This window comes from Hirsutella rhossiliensis (genome assembly GCF_020360975.1).
Source record: "Hirsutella rhossiliensis strain HR02 chromosome Unknown scaffold00004, whole genome shotgun sequence".
Taxonomy (NCBI): domain Eukaryota; kingdom Fungi; phylum Ascomycota; class Sordariomycetes; order Hypocreales; family Ophiocordycipitaceae; genus Hirsutella; species Hirsutella rhossiliensis.
In genome coordinates, this window is record NW_025408670.1 from 839,001 (window position 1) to 853,892 (window position 14,892).

Below are 14,892 nucleotides of genomic sequence, written 5' to 3' on the forward strand. Positions count from 1 at the left end.
TGCGAAGAAGACATATAAATAGACATGTACAAGGATCTATCCATTTTTGGGGGGTATGCTTTCCGGCCTCTTCTTCCGTTCCTTTTACTCCCTGTACGGATCTGTATTCCTCCCAAACGCCCACGGACCCAGCTTGCCCAGCACAGTTCCTGAGGGAGGGGAAGGGGGAACCTCTGCTCTTCTTGGTTCAGCCAGCCAGCTTTGGCCCATGATGCTCCTATTGCATGGTGCTCGTGACCAAGGAGTCGAGCATGCCGCCCGTCAGGGAGGCCACCTGGGCGCCCTCGACCTCGCGCTTGACGCGGCGGTGGAGGGTGCAGAAGCCGTCGTGCAGCTCGGGGGAGCCGCCGGCGTACTCTGCGTACAGGTCGAGCAGGTTGAGGGCGACCTCGACGCAGACGCTGACGTAGCGCGGGTCGCAGATGTGGGCGCAGACCCAGCGCATGACGGGCAGGACCGTCTGCTCGTCGCGGGCCTCGAGGGCGTCGCGCACGGCGCCGCGGTGGCGCAGGCTGAGCAGCAGCGAGAGGGCCTCGAGGGGCGCGTAGTCCGGGTCGGAGCGGTCGACGACGCGGTCGAGGGCGCGCGCGTACCGGGCGTGGCGGAGGTCGTTGTGCCAGGGGCGCTCGCGCTTGCGGGAGTCGCGGGCGTCGTGCAGGACGACCATGTCCGTGTCCTCGCCCACCATGTCGAGGCAGGAGGCAGCCTCGATGCGGCGCTTGCGCTTCGACTTTGCGGCGTCGAGGGCGGCCACGGTGCCGCTCACCAGGGCCGCCATCTCGCGCTCGCGCTCGCGCTCGCGCGCCGCCTCGGGCACCGTCAGGCGGGTGCGGACGCTGAGGACGCCCGACTGCATGCCGACGGCGAGGTGGCGGTCGGGCGCGTCGGGCGCGTCGCCCGAGGGGATGACGAGGACGGACAGCACGGGGGACTGGTACTTTGAGCTGTGGACGACGTTCCAGCCCGTCGTCTCAAACACCTTGACGTGGCCCTCGAGGCCGCCGGTGAGCAGGCGGCGGCCGCTCGAGGCGAGGCTGAGCGACGTGACCGTCTTTTGGTGGTTGCTGATGAGGTGCAGGGGCCGGGCGGCGACGACGTCGAGGACGCTGACGGCGTTGCCGGCGGCCGCCAGCAGCGTGGTGCCCGAGGGCAGGGGGAGCACGTCCTCGACGGGGGCGGCGTGCTTGAAGGTCATGACGGCGCCGGCGGCGCCGGCGATGCGCGGATCCCACAGGCGCACCGTGGCGTCGTAGCTGCCGGAGACGACCATGTTGGCCATGGAGCCCGGCAAGAAGCGCGCGCAGCGGACATAGTCGGCGTGGCCAAACAGCGTCGTCGTCGGCTCGGCGCCGGGCAGGTCCCACAGGCGGACCGTCTTGTCGTCGCTGGCACTGAGCAGCGTCGTCGGCGTCGTCGGCGACCACCTCGTCGTCCACACGGGCAGGCGGTGCTGCGTCCAGGTGCGCAGGATGGCGCGCGAGCCCACGTCAAACACCTGCATGCGCCCGCCGTCGTCGCCGGCGACGAGCACCTTTGCGTCGCGGCGCACCTCGCCGCAGCGCGCCACGTCGCCGAAGCGCGTTATCGTCTTGACCAGCTTGCGCGTCCGGCTCGAGTAGAGGTGCACGCGCGTGCCCGTCGTCACGGCGAAGACGTCGCCCGCGCACGACAGGTGCGTCGCCGCGTAGCCCGTTGCCGACGGCACCAGCACCTGGTTCTTGAACGTCTTCCAGTACCGCTGCTCCGCCGTCGTTGGCGACGGGCCCGACGGCAGCCTGAGCTGTGGGAGCGGCCCCACGGGAGCGGCCATGGCTGCTGATGCTGCTTGTGCTGATGCTGCTGTTGCCGATGCTGCTGCTGCTGGTTGTCGCGGTGTGCCCGCTGGGGCCCCTGCCGCCGCTGTTGTTGCTGATATTCGAGTCGCTCTTTTGGTGGTAGCTGCAGTTATAGTTGTTGATGATGCCGAGGATGAGCAGTTGCGCTACCTAAATCGCAATCTTGGAGGAGCTGCCGGATGGATGAAGTCGGTCGGAGGTTTTCTCTAGCGGTTTAAAAAATTTAAAAAAAAAAAAGTCCCTTAACGTCAAATGGACTTCGATGTGCGGAATCGCTGCCGCGCGGGGCGGATGGCGCTTTGCTGTAACAGGACTAGCGTCCTCTCCTCCATTTCCTCTTCAAGACCTCCAGAGTACAAAGTACAAGCAATGTTGCCGGACGACGGTTCAGTCTTCAACTCTTATTCTCACGCTGATGCAAAGTCGGCCAGAGTAGCTTCACTGCTTCACCATTCATACGATTAGCCCTCGTTGAAAGAATCTAAAGTACATGTACCCATCCAAATCCATTGGCAGCAGCCCCAACTCCTTGTTACTCCGCAAATGCTTTGTCTCCCTCGCTGTTTCCCCTGGCCCATCCATATTCCTGAAAGACAGCCCGTATTGCCCCGAAATCAATCTCGTGTAGTTTTCCATCATCCATCCTGTCTTGCTCAATCCTTTTTCAATATCCTCCCCGGCGTCTAGACCTGCCGGACCCGATGTCAATCCGCTGCATCTCGTGCATCAATGCCAGCTCCCCCCCTCCGTTGGCGCCGCTCATCGCCGTAAAGGGGATCTTAGCCGGAATCGGCGGAGCGGCGTTATGCTGCGGTGCGTGGTTCTCGTTGGGGTAATCCCATGAGCCCCAGCGACGGGGTCCGCCCGTTCGAGTGTACACAATCTGTCGTTCTTGGAAGTTGTCCGTTGAAACGGGTGCGAGAGGGCTGGACATGGCGGCCGAGGGCCCCGGGGGTCCTCGTGCGGCCTTCTTCTGAAGCCGACCGCGTCCAGACACCGGAGGCGTGCGAGGGCTGTCGTCAAAATGATATGAAGGCGGCGACGTCGTGCTTGGCTGCGCGCGAGCAATCCGAAGCGGCCTTCGGCCACTGGGGGGCATGGGTTGAGCTCCCGACGGAGTGGGCCTGCTACGGGAATCTGGCGACGCCTGCATCTGGCCGCCCTTTGGCTCAGGCTCCGGAGCCCACGACTCCATTGGCAAGTGGTCCGACGGGTCAACTTCCCGCCCATCGTGTGTGATGATCTTGCCGCCCATTTCGATTCGTTCCGTCTTCGGACGGGGCTCCCGGGGCGATCCCAGGGCAGGATTCAGCGCGTCGTACGAGTCGGGGCTGAAAGGAGTATCGGATATCATCCGGTCCTCGGCCGCCGGCGGCCCAGGGCTCACCGATTTCCGCGGGATTCTGTGCTGCGGACTCGGGCTCGGGCTAGGTGAGGCGTGACCACGTCGGACCAGCTGGGTTTCTGGCCCTCCCGAGTAGGTCACATCGGGCCGGCCCTCATACAGACGGGCCACGTATCCTGGAGAGTGGGAGCGGTATGCCTGGGATTCGTCGTTATCGTGACGACCCCTCGTCGGCGTTGTCCCAGGAGGCGTTGCATGTCGGCCGTCGTGGCGATGCTCCTCGTATATTTGCTCCAAAATCTCACGAGACAAGCCCGGGTCCATTCCAGGAGACAGGGACGCAGGGACATCTGGCAGGGCGCAGCCCGGAGAGCCGCGCGCCTGGCCCGCTTCAAATTCAGGTCTTGGGCTTGGGCGCTGGCTTTGTCGCTTGAGTGACTGATACATGAGGCCATTCGACTGGTCCCTGACATGGACGAGCGATGCGGAAGTCGGAAGCCCGCCGCGGCCGTGTCCAGGAGACAGGCTCGCGTGGCGCGACGATGCGGCGGGCGAGCGCATGAGATCCATCGTTTCCGAACGAGGGGCCGACTCGAACATCATCTCGTCATTGGAGGTGGACCTCGGGCCACCGTGCTTGTAAGAACTCTCCAGAACCCCTGGCGGAGACTCCGGGACATCTTCCACCGTGGGCTGCATCGATCGGTGCTGCGAGTCGCTCGCAGGATCGTACGAGTGATACCTTGGTGGGACAGGAGAGCCGTTGTGGGACTCGGAGGGACTCGAGCCTGGCGAATTTGGGTCATAGGGCCGGAAGAGTGGTCGGCCTGGATAGGTGGGGGCCGAGTGCCTGAGTGCCTCGCTCTTCAGTACCCCGTGCCTCATGGGTGTTGAGGGCGCCACCATCTGCGGCGGGGAGTCGTAAATGCCCCGGCGCACCAGCTCCTGGCCGTCTCCGCTGGGCATGGAGCGATGCGCCGGCGGTGGCGGTGGGCATTCGTCCTCGATCGGCTGAGATTGCACCCAGTCTCCCTCGGGCAGCGTCACAGTGTGGTGCTCCGGCAGTGGAGAGTGCTGGCCCCGCGAAACGGGCTGATCGTAGGGAGAGCCGGCCACATTTGGCCCGTAGGCACTTTCGTCGTAATGGCGCGAGGGCGTGTCGTACGCCTCCCTGGGCCTCTGGGCGGGCCGAGGACCATCCACACGAGAGGTCGAGTATCCGGACTGAGGCGATGGCGAGTACTGGTCGGGATGCTGGCGCGCCGCAGGGGTACTGTACTCTACTGCCTGAAGCGGCGATTGGGTCGGGACATGGGCGTGGGGTCGTGGTGGCGTTTGCTGGTGATGGTCTGGGGACGCATGTACCGCGGGCTGGGGAGCCGACGGAGGAGGTGACGGGGCCTCGCCAGTGACGGGGTCAGACGGCAGAGGCCGTCTTTTGGTGGCAGCCCTTTGCTTCACCGAACCCATGTCCTGGTCCGAGGCATTAGGGAGCCTGCGCTTAACAGCCGGCTTGTCGGGCTTTGGCCGACTGTCGTAGTAGGTGATTTCAAGTCGAATCTCGCCGGCGTACTTGCCCTTGCACATGAGGGTCTGCCACACGTCGTTTTGGCCGCCTCCGGGGACGATGATGGCCTTGAGGTCTATCCAGGCGTCCCCAATGAGGTCCGTCTTCTTGTCGTCGGTGAAGATGGAGATTTTGAGCTGGTAGTAGTCGGGGGAATCGTGGACGGTGAAGCGCAGTTCTTGATCCCTAGGAGCGACGCGGTCAATATGAGATGAGATGAGAGCTTGGAGGACACCTTACCACTTGGGCGTCTGACCGCCACGGACATCAGTGGCCGTCTTCTTTGCCTCCTTGCCGAGCCTGGCCGCGCAGTAAGGATCCTGCTTCCCAATTGTCTTGCGGTTGGGCAGGTTCTTGGCCCTGTCGACGACGGTGACGAGGGTGCCAATGGGTGGGCCGTCGACGGACATGTCGGCAAAGATGCCGGCAGTGTGGCCGCCCTTGAGGGCAAAGGGCATCGTCTTGGTCGCCATTGTCGAGTGCGTGCCGCAAGGAAACGGAGAGCTTGTGGAGGTGATGCAGCAAAAGGGCAGAGGGAGAGACAGCTCACATCGGCAACCAAGCGTCAATAACAAGCGGCGAGAGTCGGAATTAAGAATGAAAGGAAAACCAGGTATGAGACTTAAGGAAAAGGAAAGAATCGCAAACGGCGAGCACAGCTATTTCGGGCGCTGATCGGGACAATGAGTGAGACGCGGAGTAATTGAATGCAAGAGAGGGAAGAGAGCGCAAAGAGGATGACGCCGCCTTGTTTTGTTGCATGAGCATCTGCAAGCTCTCTAACAGGCGGTACCTGGGGGGGAGCTCCAGACGGCGACGTTGGGCGCCGGTGGAGCAGGTAGCCCCAAGTACCGCGCGAGCAGCGGCCGTGTAGGGCAGCCGGTCCCGAGGCGCGGTGGCTGGGAGGAGGGGCCTGAAAACAAAGAGGCTGGTAGCGGCTACCTGGACGGTACCCGGCGGCTGCAAGGGTCCGGCCTACGCCCGACGAGCTCTAGCGCTCTGCTCAGGTACTATTAGTGGGGGCGGCTTTCAGCGGTCCATGGCTCACGGAGGGCGTGGTTGCTTGGGCGGCTGCCCGTTAGCTTGGTCGGCCCGCTGCAAGGAGGAGGAGGTGGGAGGAGGAGTTGGGAGGAGGAGGAGAGGACCAGAGAAGCCGTGCTGCGGCTGCCACTACGAACGTACTCGCTGGGGGATGCACGGGATGCACTGCGAGGCTTTGGAGACGGAGAGGTGTACCGTTTGCCGTCCTTTGGAGGCTGAAGCGGGGGCGCAAGAACAGGTACCGCCCCGTAAAGAGGACCTACGAAGTACGGTCGGTACCTCTTCAGGTTCCGGTACCAACTGCTGAGCCCCTTCTCGCGACGCAAGCTTCTAGAAGGCAAATGCCACAAGTGACGGCGAATCAGCCGCCGTCTCTGCAATGGCTACAAATCCTGGCTGAGCTGCGCCAAGTCTTTGCTGACGTCGCCCGGGACGAGGCTTGGGTTCATATCAACAGCGGGATGCGAACCGAGAAACGAAACGAAAACAATGTACTGCCGCGGTCCATCGAAAGAGAGCAGGGGTCCGGGATCCGACGACCAACCTCCTCCTCCCCCAAGGTCCACCATCGGAAACGAGAAAAGGGAACACTGCAATAGCGCTGCGCATTGAGCCGCCAATTCAGGCCCTATCCGCATCCGGTGGGTCAGCCTGTCTCTGTCGATGGCCCGGACACAATGGCCATTGCTCCGTCGCCATAGGGACCGCCTTGTCTTGAGCGCTGAAACCACGGGGTCGTGCGTGGCATGACAGAAACATGTGTTGGACTGTCCATTCCTCGTGGCAACGTCATTTCCCCGGCTTCGCCATCGCCGTGCAAAGAAGAACATCAGAGGTCTCCACGTCACCAACATACGGCAGCTCGCGGGCCGAACCATGAGGAAGCCACCTTTAAAGGTGATTGATGACTGCATCGAGCAGGAGATCTATGGTGGCGCCACGTGCTCTAATCACCAGTCGCAGCTTCTGGACAGCAGCTCGGCCAGTTGCTGCAGGTACCTCTTGTCGGATTCGTCAAAGCCGCCCAGAGTGGCACAGTCGACATCGATGATTGCGACGACGGCCCTCGTCCCACTGCCGTCGCGGTCGTCGGCCAGGACCGGCACGACAATCTCGCTCCTGCTGTCTCCGTCGCAGGCGATGTGGCCGGGGAAGCGGTCCACGTCGTCGACCAGCTGCGTCTCCCGCGACGCCGCCGCCGTGCCGCAGATGCCGCGGCCAAACTTGATGGTCTGGCAGGCGACTTTCCCCTGAAAGGGCCCGAGGATGAGTTGCGGGTCCTTGGAGGAAGGGTCCAAGACGTAGAATCCTTGAAGCGAAAACCCGGTTCAGCCGCAGCCGTCTTGGGGGGTGGACACTGGGGGAGTACTTGCCCGCCCAGTTGACCTGGCTGCTTGGAGGCGGTAGCGACTTGTAGGCGTGCCATAACAAAGAGGCGGCGTTGGCGAGGTTGCTTGCCATGGCGTCTTGTTGGTTACTCCCATGTCACGAATCCTCAGTGGACTGGTGGCGCATACCAAACCTGTCACCGTCAGTCGACGCGTTCAAGTAAGTGTCGGCCGAGAGGCGCTCACGAACCCAGTTGCGCTGGTCTGCGAACAGCCCTTTGGCCTGGAGCAGGACTTGCTCGTAGGCCTCGTCCTTGGTGACGCCACTGGCGAAGTTGGACGCGTCGGCGTGAACCTGCGGGGAGTGTCAGGGGTTTTCACGCGCGCCCTGATTGGGGGGGTGGCTTGACAGACCATTGTGTTGTCTTCTTGGTCGTTTTCGGGGTAAATGATTCGGTGAAGCGTCACGTCCACGTCCCGAGGCCACGGTTTTCCTCCCGCCAAGCTGGTGCGATTAGTCACCGTCCTGGGCCCACTGAAAATCGTGATGGCAACATCTTTAGCTGATGTGGCATTTTTCAATCCCGTTGTAGGCCAGCGCGCGAGACAACACTCAGCGATTAGAGTCCAGACGCTGCAGAATCGGAACTTGGCGCTGCATCTGCGGTGGATACGGTGGAACCACCCACCAGCCACCCGCCTGCGCTTCGGCTCAGGTCCAGGGAAGACCACCCACCCGCAGATGCATCTCTAGCCTACGCGCCGGACAAAAGCACTTGAGTGCAAGGCGTAGGACGACCTGGTCAGCAGAACAGGCGCTGCGTTTCCTTCCTTCCGTTCCCATTTTAAAAACCACTCACGCTCTCGACTCCGGATAGCTTTCCTGCCGTCTCTGGTGGCCTTTCTTATATCGCTCTGGGCTGCAAGGCAATTTGCTACAGCCCTGGTGGCAAGGTTGATACTCGCCTCTTGAACTCTTCCTGTGTGACTCTTCTGCCCGCACGAGTGCAGGCTTGCCTTTCCAGTGGCCTTGTCTGGACGCACGGGGCAACAATGCCAAACACCAAAGACGCAGTCGAGCCTGAGGTTGGATTCCCGCACTCGGCTCGCTTGGATCATCTTCCACTGTCCCTCCGCTTCTCCACTTTCTAGCCTCCAAGCCGACTTTTCTGAACTTGCATCAACATTTAATTACCAACGGTTGACTTGGCGAGGGTGTGAACCAATAAACGGGTGACGGGCAGAGGAAGACGTGGTTAGGGACTCCGCGTCATGTAGCGTCGACAGCACTTAACATGGCTCTTCAGCCAGACAAAAAGCCAGGCTCCCGGGACGCGCGGTCAAAGAGAGTGGAAGAGAAATCACGCCCTACCAAGATGAAAGTAGAGACTTTCTTCAGTCTCAAGCAGAGTCCCCTCTCTTGGCACTTGATACTGTTGTGTTCACAATAGTGTATTGTGCCGTCTTGACAGCACCCTGCGATTTGAAGGGCGCCAACGTCAGCCCTCAAGTCCACTCTCGTCCACTCGGCGTCTTTTGTTCTTCTACCTAAAGACGTGATAATATGGCTTTAAACTACATGGAGCAGATAACCAAAACTTAGGTGATTTAGGATGCTCGCTTTATGTGGCATAAGGTATAAGTGGCGACGGTAGGATCCTCTGACCACCTGTCAACTTGAGACTTATGGGGCATGATGACAGATGTGTCCTGCTTGACAGTCGGTATGGCTTCTTTTATAGAGCCATTTGTAATACTTTGGTAGTCAGTTCTTAGAGTTAGTCTTCGGCCTGTTAAGGTTGCACTTATAGGAAATTCCAAGTCCAGCTAAATCGAGATTTGCGCAACCTGCACACCACAGCTAATGTGCGACCGTATGTAGATGAATACTGCATATACATTCGCTTGGATTCGATTCTCCCCACTGCGAGGGGACGACTGGGAATAATGCGCTTCGGAGATGGATGCGTGTGCTGCAGCTGGTTCGTCTGGGCCGCTCTGATCCTGGCCCAACCACATTCTGCTCCTGCAGCAAGTTGCCGAAACGCCAATCGATGGCTCATCCTTATTGTTGGCTATCGTTCTCCGGCACCACTGTCCAGGCCCAGGCGCCGCAACTCCCCCATCTCAGAGCACGTCTGTTTGTTAGCCAGACGACAGCAGCCACGGCTCAACCGAAGGCGCCGACCAAGTTAATTCTTAATGCTACGCCGACAATTAGGGGCCGCACGACGGACCAGCTGGATCTGAGCGGCGGAGAGAAGGTGGTGCCTAACGGAAACTTATTCGGCAACCGTCAGTTGACACCGGTTCCAGATCTTTCTAGTCCCGAACCGCGGCAACAAGCTCTTCATGTTCTCGAGTCGCGACCGTACGCACCTCGTTGTTTGGCTTCGGGAACCCATATCTAGTGCCCAAAAAACGATCGCTACATCGGATCGTTGCCAGCAAGCCGAGACGTACGACCTCCTGCCTCGGAGATTCTATCCTTCTCGTCCCACTCGAGACGGATTGCCATTATAGCGTGCTGCTTTACCGGAAGCAGTCAAGGCGCCGGGAATAAAGTCCGAACCAGTAGAGTTCATTAGCTGCCCCTTCGGGCAGGTAGCAAAGATCTCCGCTTGTATAAGTAAATTCTTTCGCCCGTGTCCCTCATAATAAGTCGTTTAGCCTGCTGATTTTCTTCTTACCATTCTTCCAGACCTAGCTCGGAGCGGGCTAAGGGCAAGTAGTATCAAAATAGCCGGTAACGTGCAAATAGCTCTACTCTTGCCATTTATTCGACGTCTAATAGCTCTAGCTTGGGCACTCTCTAATCTATATGGAATCAACAGTCTACTAACCCGTCATTGAGGCTGCAGAAGCAATAGACAGCTCTAATCAAGCCCTGCTGCCTCTACCATATCATCATCCTCGGCGATATGGTTACTTGGTCAGTGGCATCGCGTACTAGCTCTGCTTTGACAAGCGATAATACCGACTCGCAGTCTTGGTCCTCAGCCTCTTTCCCCATATCAAAAGAGGCACGCCCAAAAGATTAATTGCCAAATTTATAAACGCGGCGGTAATGAACAAGCCGCTGAGGCCCATTCCCTTGACCCAGGGGTTGGTGGCAGCAGGGCCGATCACGCCGAGCACGTTTCGGAAAAAGGCGACGACCACAAATCCTTGGGCAATAATCTTCCACCTGTTAGTTGGCGCACCTAAGGAGTTAAAGGGGTACATACGTTGGGATAGGCATCTACCACGAGGGTAAAGGATATGCTTGCCATGCCGCCAAAGCCGAATGACATCAAGGCACTTCCGATACTGGGGAAAATCCAATGCAGGCCCTAGAGATTCCACTGCATTAGCATTTTCAAGCTCTTTTTATCTCTGAGAGAGAGGGAACATACGCGATCAGCTGTAACGCCGAAAACGACCAAACCGGCCGACATCCCAAGGGCCGGTAAAGGAAGCGGGTATAAGCGCATTTCTGGCTCGTATAAGCCTCCGTTCCTTTTTGTTAACCACACGACGATCCAATCAACGAAGTATCCGCCGTATAGGTTGCCAAATAAAGAGCCAACAAATGACGCCACAAACAGGTACCCAAGCTGCTGCGGGTTGAAGTTGTATGGAGGGGCGGAAAACACGATGCTTTTCAACGATCCTTGGATGGTAATCCTGTCTTCTCATCAGCATTGTCCGGACCGTCATGGTCAAGCTAGCGGAAAGTATAACTAACCACATCAAGCCGGTCCCAAAAACGAGAGAAGTAAAGACAATGTGAGGCAGCCACCAAGAGTGTATAGGGTAGTAAAATATCTTCCAGAGCGATTCGTCGGTAGTGGTAAGAAATTGGAGTCTGAGGTAGTGTGGGAATGGTTTTCGAGGCAAGGCACGGTCCGAATCGAGTACGAGGCCAACGGTGCTATTGTTATCCTTCTCGGAATCATCCGAGATTTTTTTCCCAGTCTCGCGAACGAATTTTGTTTCCTCGAATGAGAAGATGAAGAAGACGAAAAGGACCGTCATGGTCGCGGCTTGCGTCGTTGCGGATGCCCGCCATCCGAAGTTCGTCGCTTGCGCGCCAGCAGCCATGGGAATGAGGGAAAACGCCGTCGAGAGGGCGAAGTGATAAAGGGCATTGGCAGAACCCCTCCGGTGGAGGAAGAACATGTCGCGAATCTGGTTGGCCATATTAGTTGGCTTGCTCGCCATGTTATGCCGTGGCATTCGTGGAATAGTAAACGTACGCTCATCTGAACGGCTGTCTCGTTGATTGCGGCGGCAAAGCCCTTGAGGGCGTTGGTTATGTAGAGCTCCTGCGTCGTGGTCATGTTGGCAAACCACCAAGCCGCCACCACATAGACGGCAATCGAGACGATATATACCGAGCGTCTACCATACTTTGTAGCAAAAGGGATGAACAGGATGCACCCTAGGGCCTCCCCAGTATGCTCGACTGCCCTCGAATTGATGAGATCTTCGTTTGTCGCCTGTAGATCTTTCCGTAGCTGAGAGATGAAAATCGATTGGGTGGACAGCCTAAATACGTATTAATATTAGTGAGTTTGGGCTGTAAGTTCGTATACTCACCCGGTGAATATAAGCAGCGTCATGGCAACGAGCAAAGCAAAGTTCCAGGCCTTGCGCCACTTGGGCCATAGCTGAAAGACAGTATAAGCCGAGAGACGATGTTTGGGGAGCTTGTGAATAACCGACCAAGGGATCATCCGGATCATCAGAAGGCTCTGGGATCAAAACCAGTTGTCCATCTTGAATATACTTGCGACCTAAAGAAGCTGCATTGGCATTTTACGCTCTGAAAGTGTGACTGAAGCGCGGACCCACGGGATAGCAACTCGACAGTCCCCGGGGGATGGTCTGGGCCGTCATCTGGAGGTTTCCTCCGGCCGGGTTCATCCATCGCGACGTGTTTGAGAGGTCGTGAAAACCCTGAAATATAATGGTGAATGTGCGATAACGCGCCGATTGGAAGGTGTTGGAAGACGGAAGAAAGAAAAAGGTTCTGGCATAGGGACTTGGTATTTCATATACGCATACAAGACTCGTTGGGGACGGAGATGCCGTTGATGGTAACAATGCCATAACCTTTCAGGTCTCAGGTTAACTGTTGTCAGGCGCGTTCTTTTGTCGAACCGGTTACAAGACCACGAGGGCCTCTGACTCGGCAGCGGAACTTACTTCGCATGACATTACATACGCGAATGGTTACAAGGCGTCGCGAGTCAGTAATGCATTAATCGTCTTGATAACTTTACCCGGCATCATCACTTTAAGAAGGACGGTATCCTCGAGAGGGTCATCCCACGGCCGTCAGCTGTGGGTGTATTTCGATTACAGGCAGACCCGTGTCAACGTCTATCTAGCACTTACAGAGGTGGATTTGAAAGGGACTTCATCTACTTTACAGGCCTTGACGACACCAGCAGTCCATACGTATGTTGGGTACTGATGTACTGACTGACCAGACCACATGATACGACTGCATAACCGGGTAGCAGTCGATGTTGATCCCTGTGGCAGGCCTCGTGACAACGTACTCTATGCCCTCTTGACAGTCCAGCTTGGTGGGAAAGCGCATATCATCAGCCCTGCAAGAAGGCGGAATAGCGATGCCGGGGCCTCCGCGGCGCTATGGTTTCGCAAGGAAACCGAAACGCACTATCCAGTCCAGAACGCTTCATCTCACGGGCGCTGTTACCTGTTTGAGCTAGGTTCTAGCCACGGTTTCCATGCTGCTTTAAGCCCCATAGGGCGGAAATAAAACGATTCATTCACATATCAGCAGCCCCCCCTTGCGGAACACCTCCGTCCCACCCCCGAGAGCACCAGGACAAGCGCCCACCATGCAACGTGGTCCATTCTGCGGGGAAATAACGTTAATGGGGCTCATCAATCAAATTATCAATCACAACGGCATGAGCATCTTTCAAGTTGTGATATGCCAAAGGGAACTCTGCTGTATCATGGCGCTGAATCGGGCCAGATATTAGGGACAGGCGCCTAGTGTATATTGGGCGACATATTTTCAAGTAGGGGCCGTTATGTTCAGCCCTTCCTCGTTTAAGTAGATTGCATCGGCAAACCAAGCATGGCCGTCAGCATTGTTCAGAGCTTCATCCTTATCTAGGTTTATGAACCCATCTAGGCCGTATCCCAAATGGTCGCGAGTTCCCTTGACACATTCTATATGGGTCATCCCGTGGATCATCATATGGACAACGAAGCCCTGGTCGTCGGGTGTCGGGAATGTAGGCAAGAAATAGTCTCGCTTGCAGAATCTGACGTGAGCTGGGTCTGACCATAGAAAGTAGGAGCTGAAGCTGCCTCGGCCAGAGTTGCACTGAAAATGATCACACATAACGTAGAGTCGTATGTTGTGTAGGCTACACTCGGCAGCAACTTTGGCGAAGACATCCGCGACAGAATTTCAGGTTTCTGGCTTGAGTTCTAAGAGTAGTCATTTATTCGCTGAGTCGAACCGTTCAGAGCAGCTTGCCGCGCCGCTTCAGCTAAACATTCACAGCCGAGCATGGCTTCCTTTAGTACACTCATCCATTCCAGAGAGCATATGTTTCTCTCCTCAAAGACTTTATATGGCGATGTCAAGGTATCGGGAAATATATCTATGGCATTCGATTTGTACCGTATATAGCCAGCCAAACTGTTGTTCCTCTTATTGGCAATATTGAAGGTACCTTCGACGAAAAGTTTGAGTGATTCAGAAGAAAGCACGTAGGCTGCACGGGTATCATGTAAGTCGATGGTAATAGTGACACTCCCATGCGCTGGCATGGGTTGAAACCCGGACTCGTCGCTTCGGTCAGTTAGTGACTGACCTGTTATGAAGCCTCAGCAGGTTATCTGTTAAACGCGTAAGTATAAATCGCATAAATCGCGTATGATTACAGCAGAGAACCTACTCTCATGATAGTGGTGTGCCTCCATTGATTCCAGACGGCTGTCATCAAGGATGATACCGGTTTTAGGATCTTGATAACTGATCGCGTCTATTCCCAGCATTTATATTGATCGCTAGAGGTTCAACCACTTCTGTTATACATAGTTTAGAGGCAGGATTCAGCTTCCTACCACCGTGCATAGATTAGATTTCTCTTATTTAAACCACGACAACATTACAATAGCCTAGTATGACCAATCCAGAACAGCTTCCTATATGACTACATGTTGTGGGCCCGCCGAGGATCCGTTATAGTGCGGACTAAACAGAGGTCAACCTCAGATTGAAGTTTCGAGCAGACGAGAACTGGCAAATAACGCTATAGTCTTAAGACTCGCAAGGCTTATTCGTTTAACTAGAACTTGGACCTTCAATTTAATTTAATTTTCTAACGGGGCTGTTGTCGATTGACAACGTTGTCGCTTAGACAACTTCGTTCTCTTTGCTACGTGCCACACTTTGCCTCTGCAGTGACTGAGCGGTCCACTAGCGCGACCACTTCTTTTGCCACCAGGCCAAGACCCTTGCAGATTTACTTGGTTCGATTTGGATTCATTTTGACAAGTCTACTTTTCTCTTAAGATGATATACACTAAGGAGCTCTTATATGACCCATGCCAAGGCAGCATCTCTGAGCTGTAAATTTCAGTAAGAGCTACTAATACTATGGCCCGGGAGGTTAGCAGAGTCAGGGCATTAATGCAGGCACCCTTTTCCCTTAGAATTCTATCCTTTGCTGTAGGACACGTAAAGAGTACAACTAGCATATGGGACCTTACTTGCCCCTATTGTGCTAGGTCTCTAGA

The 14,892-nt window shown here is 56.6% G+C and overlaps 4 protein-coding genes across 4 annotated transcripts; all 4 read right to left on the reverse strand.

The window, feature by feature from the left end:
- Window positions 1-217: 217 nt before the first annotated feature.
- Window positions 218-1,810, reverse strand: HRG_04253 (U3 small nucleolar RNA-associated protein 15; the record flags this gene model as incomplete). The annotated part of the gene is made up of 1 exon (XM_044862724.1): window positions 218-1,810. One exon carries the CDS (start codon window positions 1,808-1,810, stop codon window positions 218-220), a length of 1,593 nt encoding a protein of 530 aa, XP_044721338.1.
- A 689-nt stretch (window positions 1,811-2,499) lies between these two features.
- HRG_04254 (c2 domain-containing protein) lies at window positions 2,500-5,220 on the reverse strand (the record flags this gene model as incomplete). The annotated part of the gene is made up of 3 exons (XM_044862725.1): window positions 2,500-4,357; window positions 4,424-4,933; window positions 4,988-5,220. 3 exons carry the CDS (start codon window positions 5,218-5,220, stop codon window positions 2,500-2,502), a joined length of 2,601 nt encoding a protein of 866 aa, XP_044721339.1.
- A 1,518-nt stretch (window positions 5,221-6,738) lies between these two features.
- HRG_04255 (GAF domain-containing protein) lies at window positions 6,739-7,533 on the reverse strand (the record flags this gene model as incomplete). The annotated part of the gene is made up of 4 exons (XM_044862726.1): window positions 6,739-7,097; window positions 7,162-7,241; window positions 7,311-7,471; window positions 7,531-7,533. 4 exons carry the CDS (start codon window positions 7,531-7,533, stop codon window positions 6,739-6,741), a joined length of 603 nt encoding a protein of 200 aa, XP_044721340.1.
- A 2,532-nt stretch (window positions 7,534-10,065) lies between these two features.
- On the reverse strand, window positions 10,066-12,028 carry HRG_04256 (major facilitator superfamily domain-containing protein; the record flags this gene model as incomplete). The annotated part of the gene is made up of 8 exons (XM_044862727.1): window positions 10,066-10,296; window positions 10,344-10,448; window positions 10,512-10,782; window positions 10,844-11,286; window positions 11,355-11,646; window positions 11,698-11,768; window positions 11,824-11,894; window positions 11,953-12,028. 8 exons carry the CDS (start codon window positions 12,026-12,028, stop codon window positions 10,066-10,068), a joined length of 1,560 nt encoding a protein of 519 aa, XP_044721341.1.
- Between the last annotated feature and the right edge of the window lie 2,864 nt (window positions 12,029-14,892).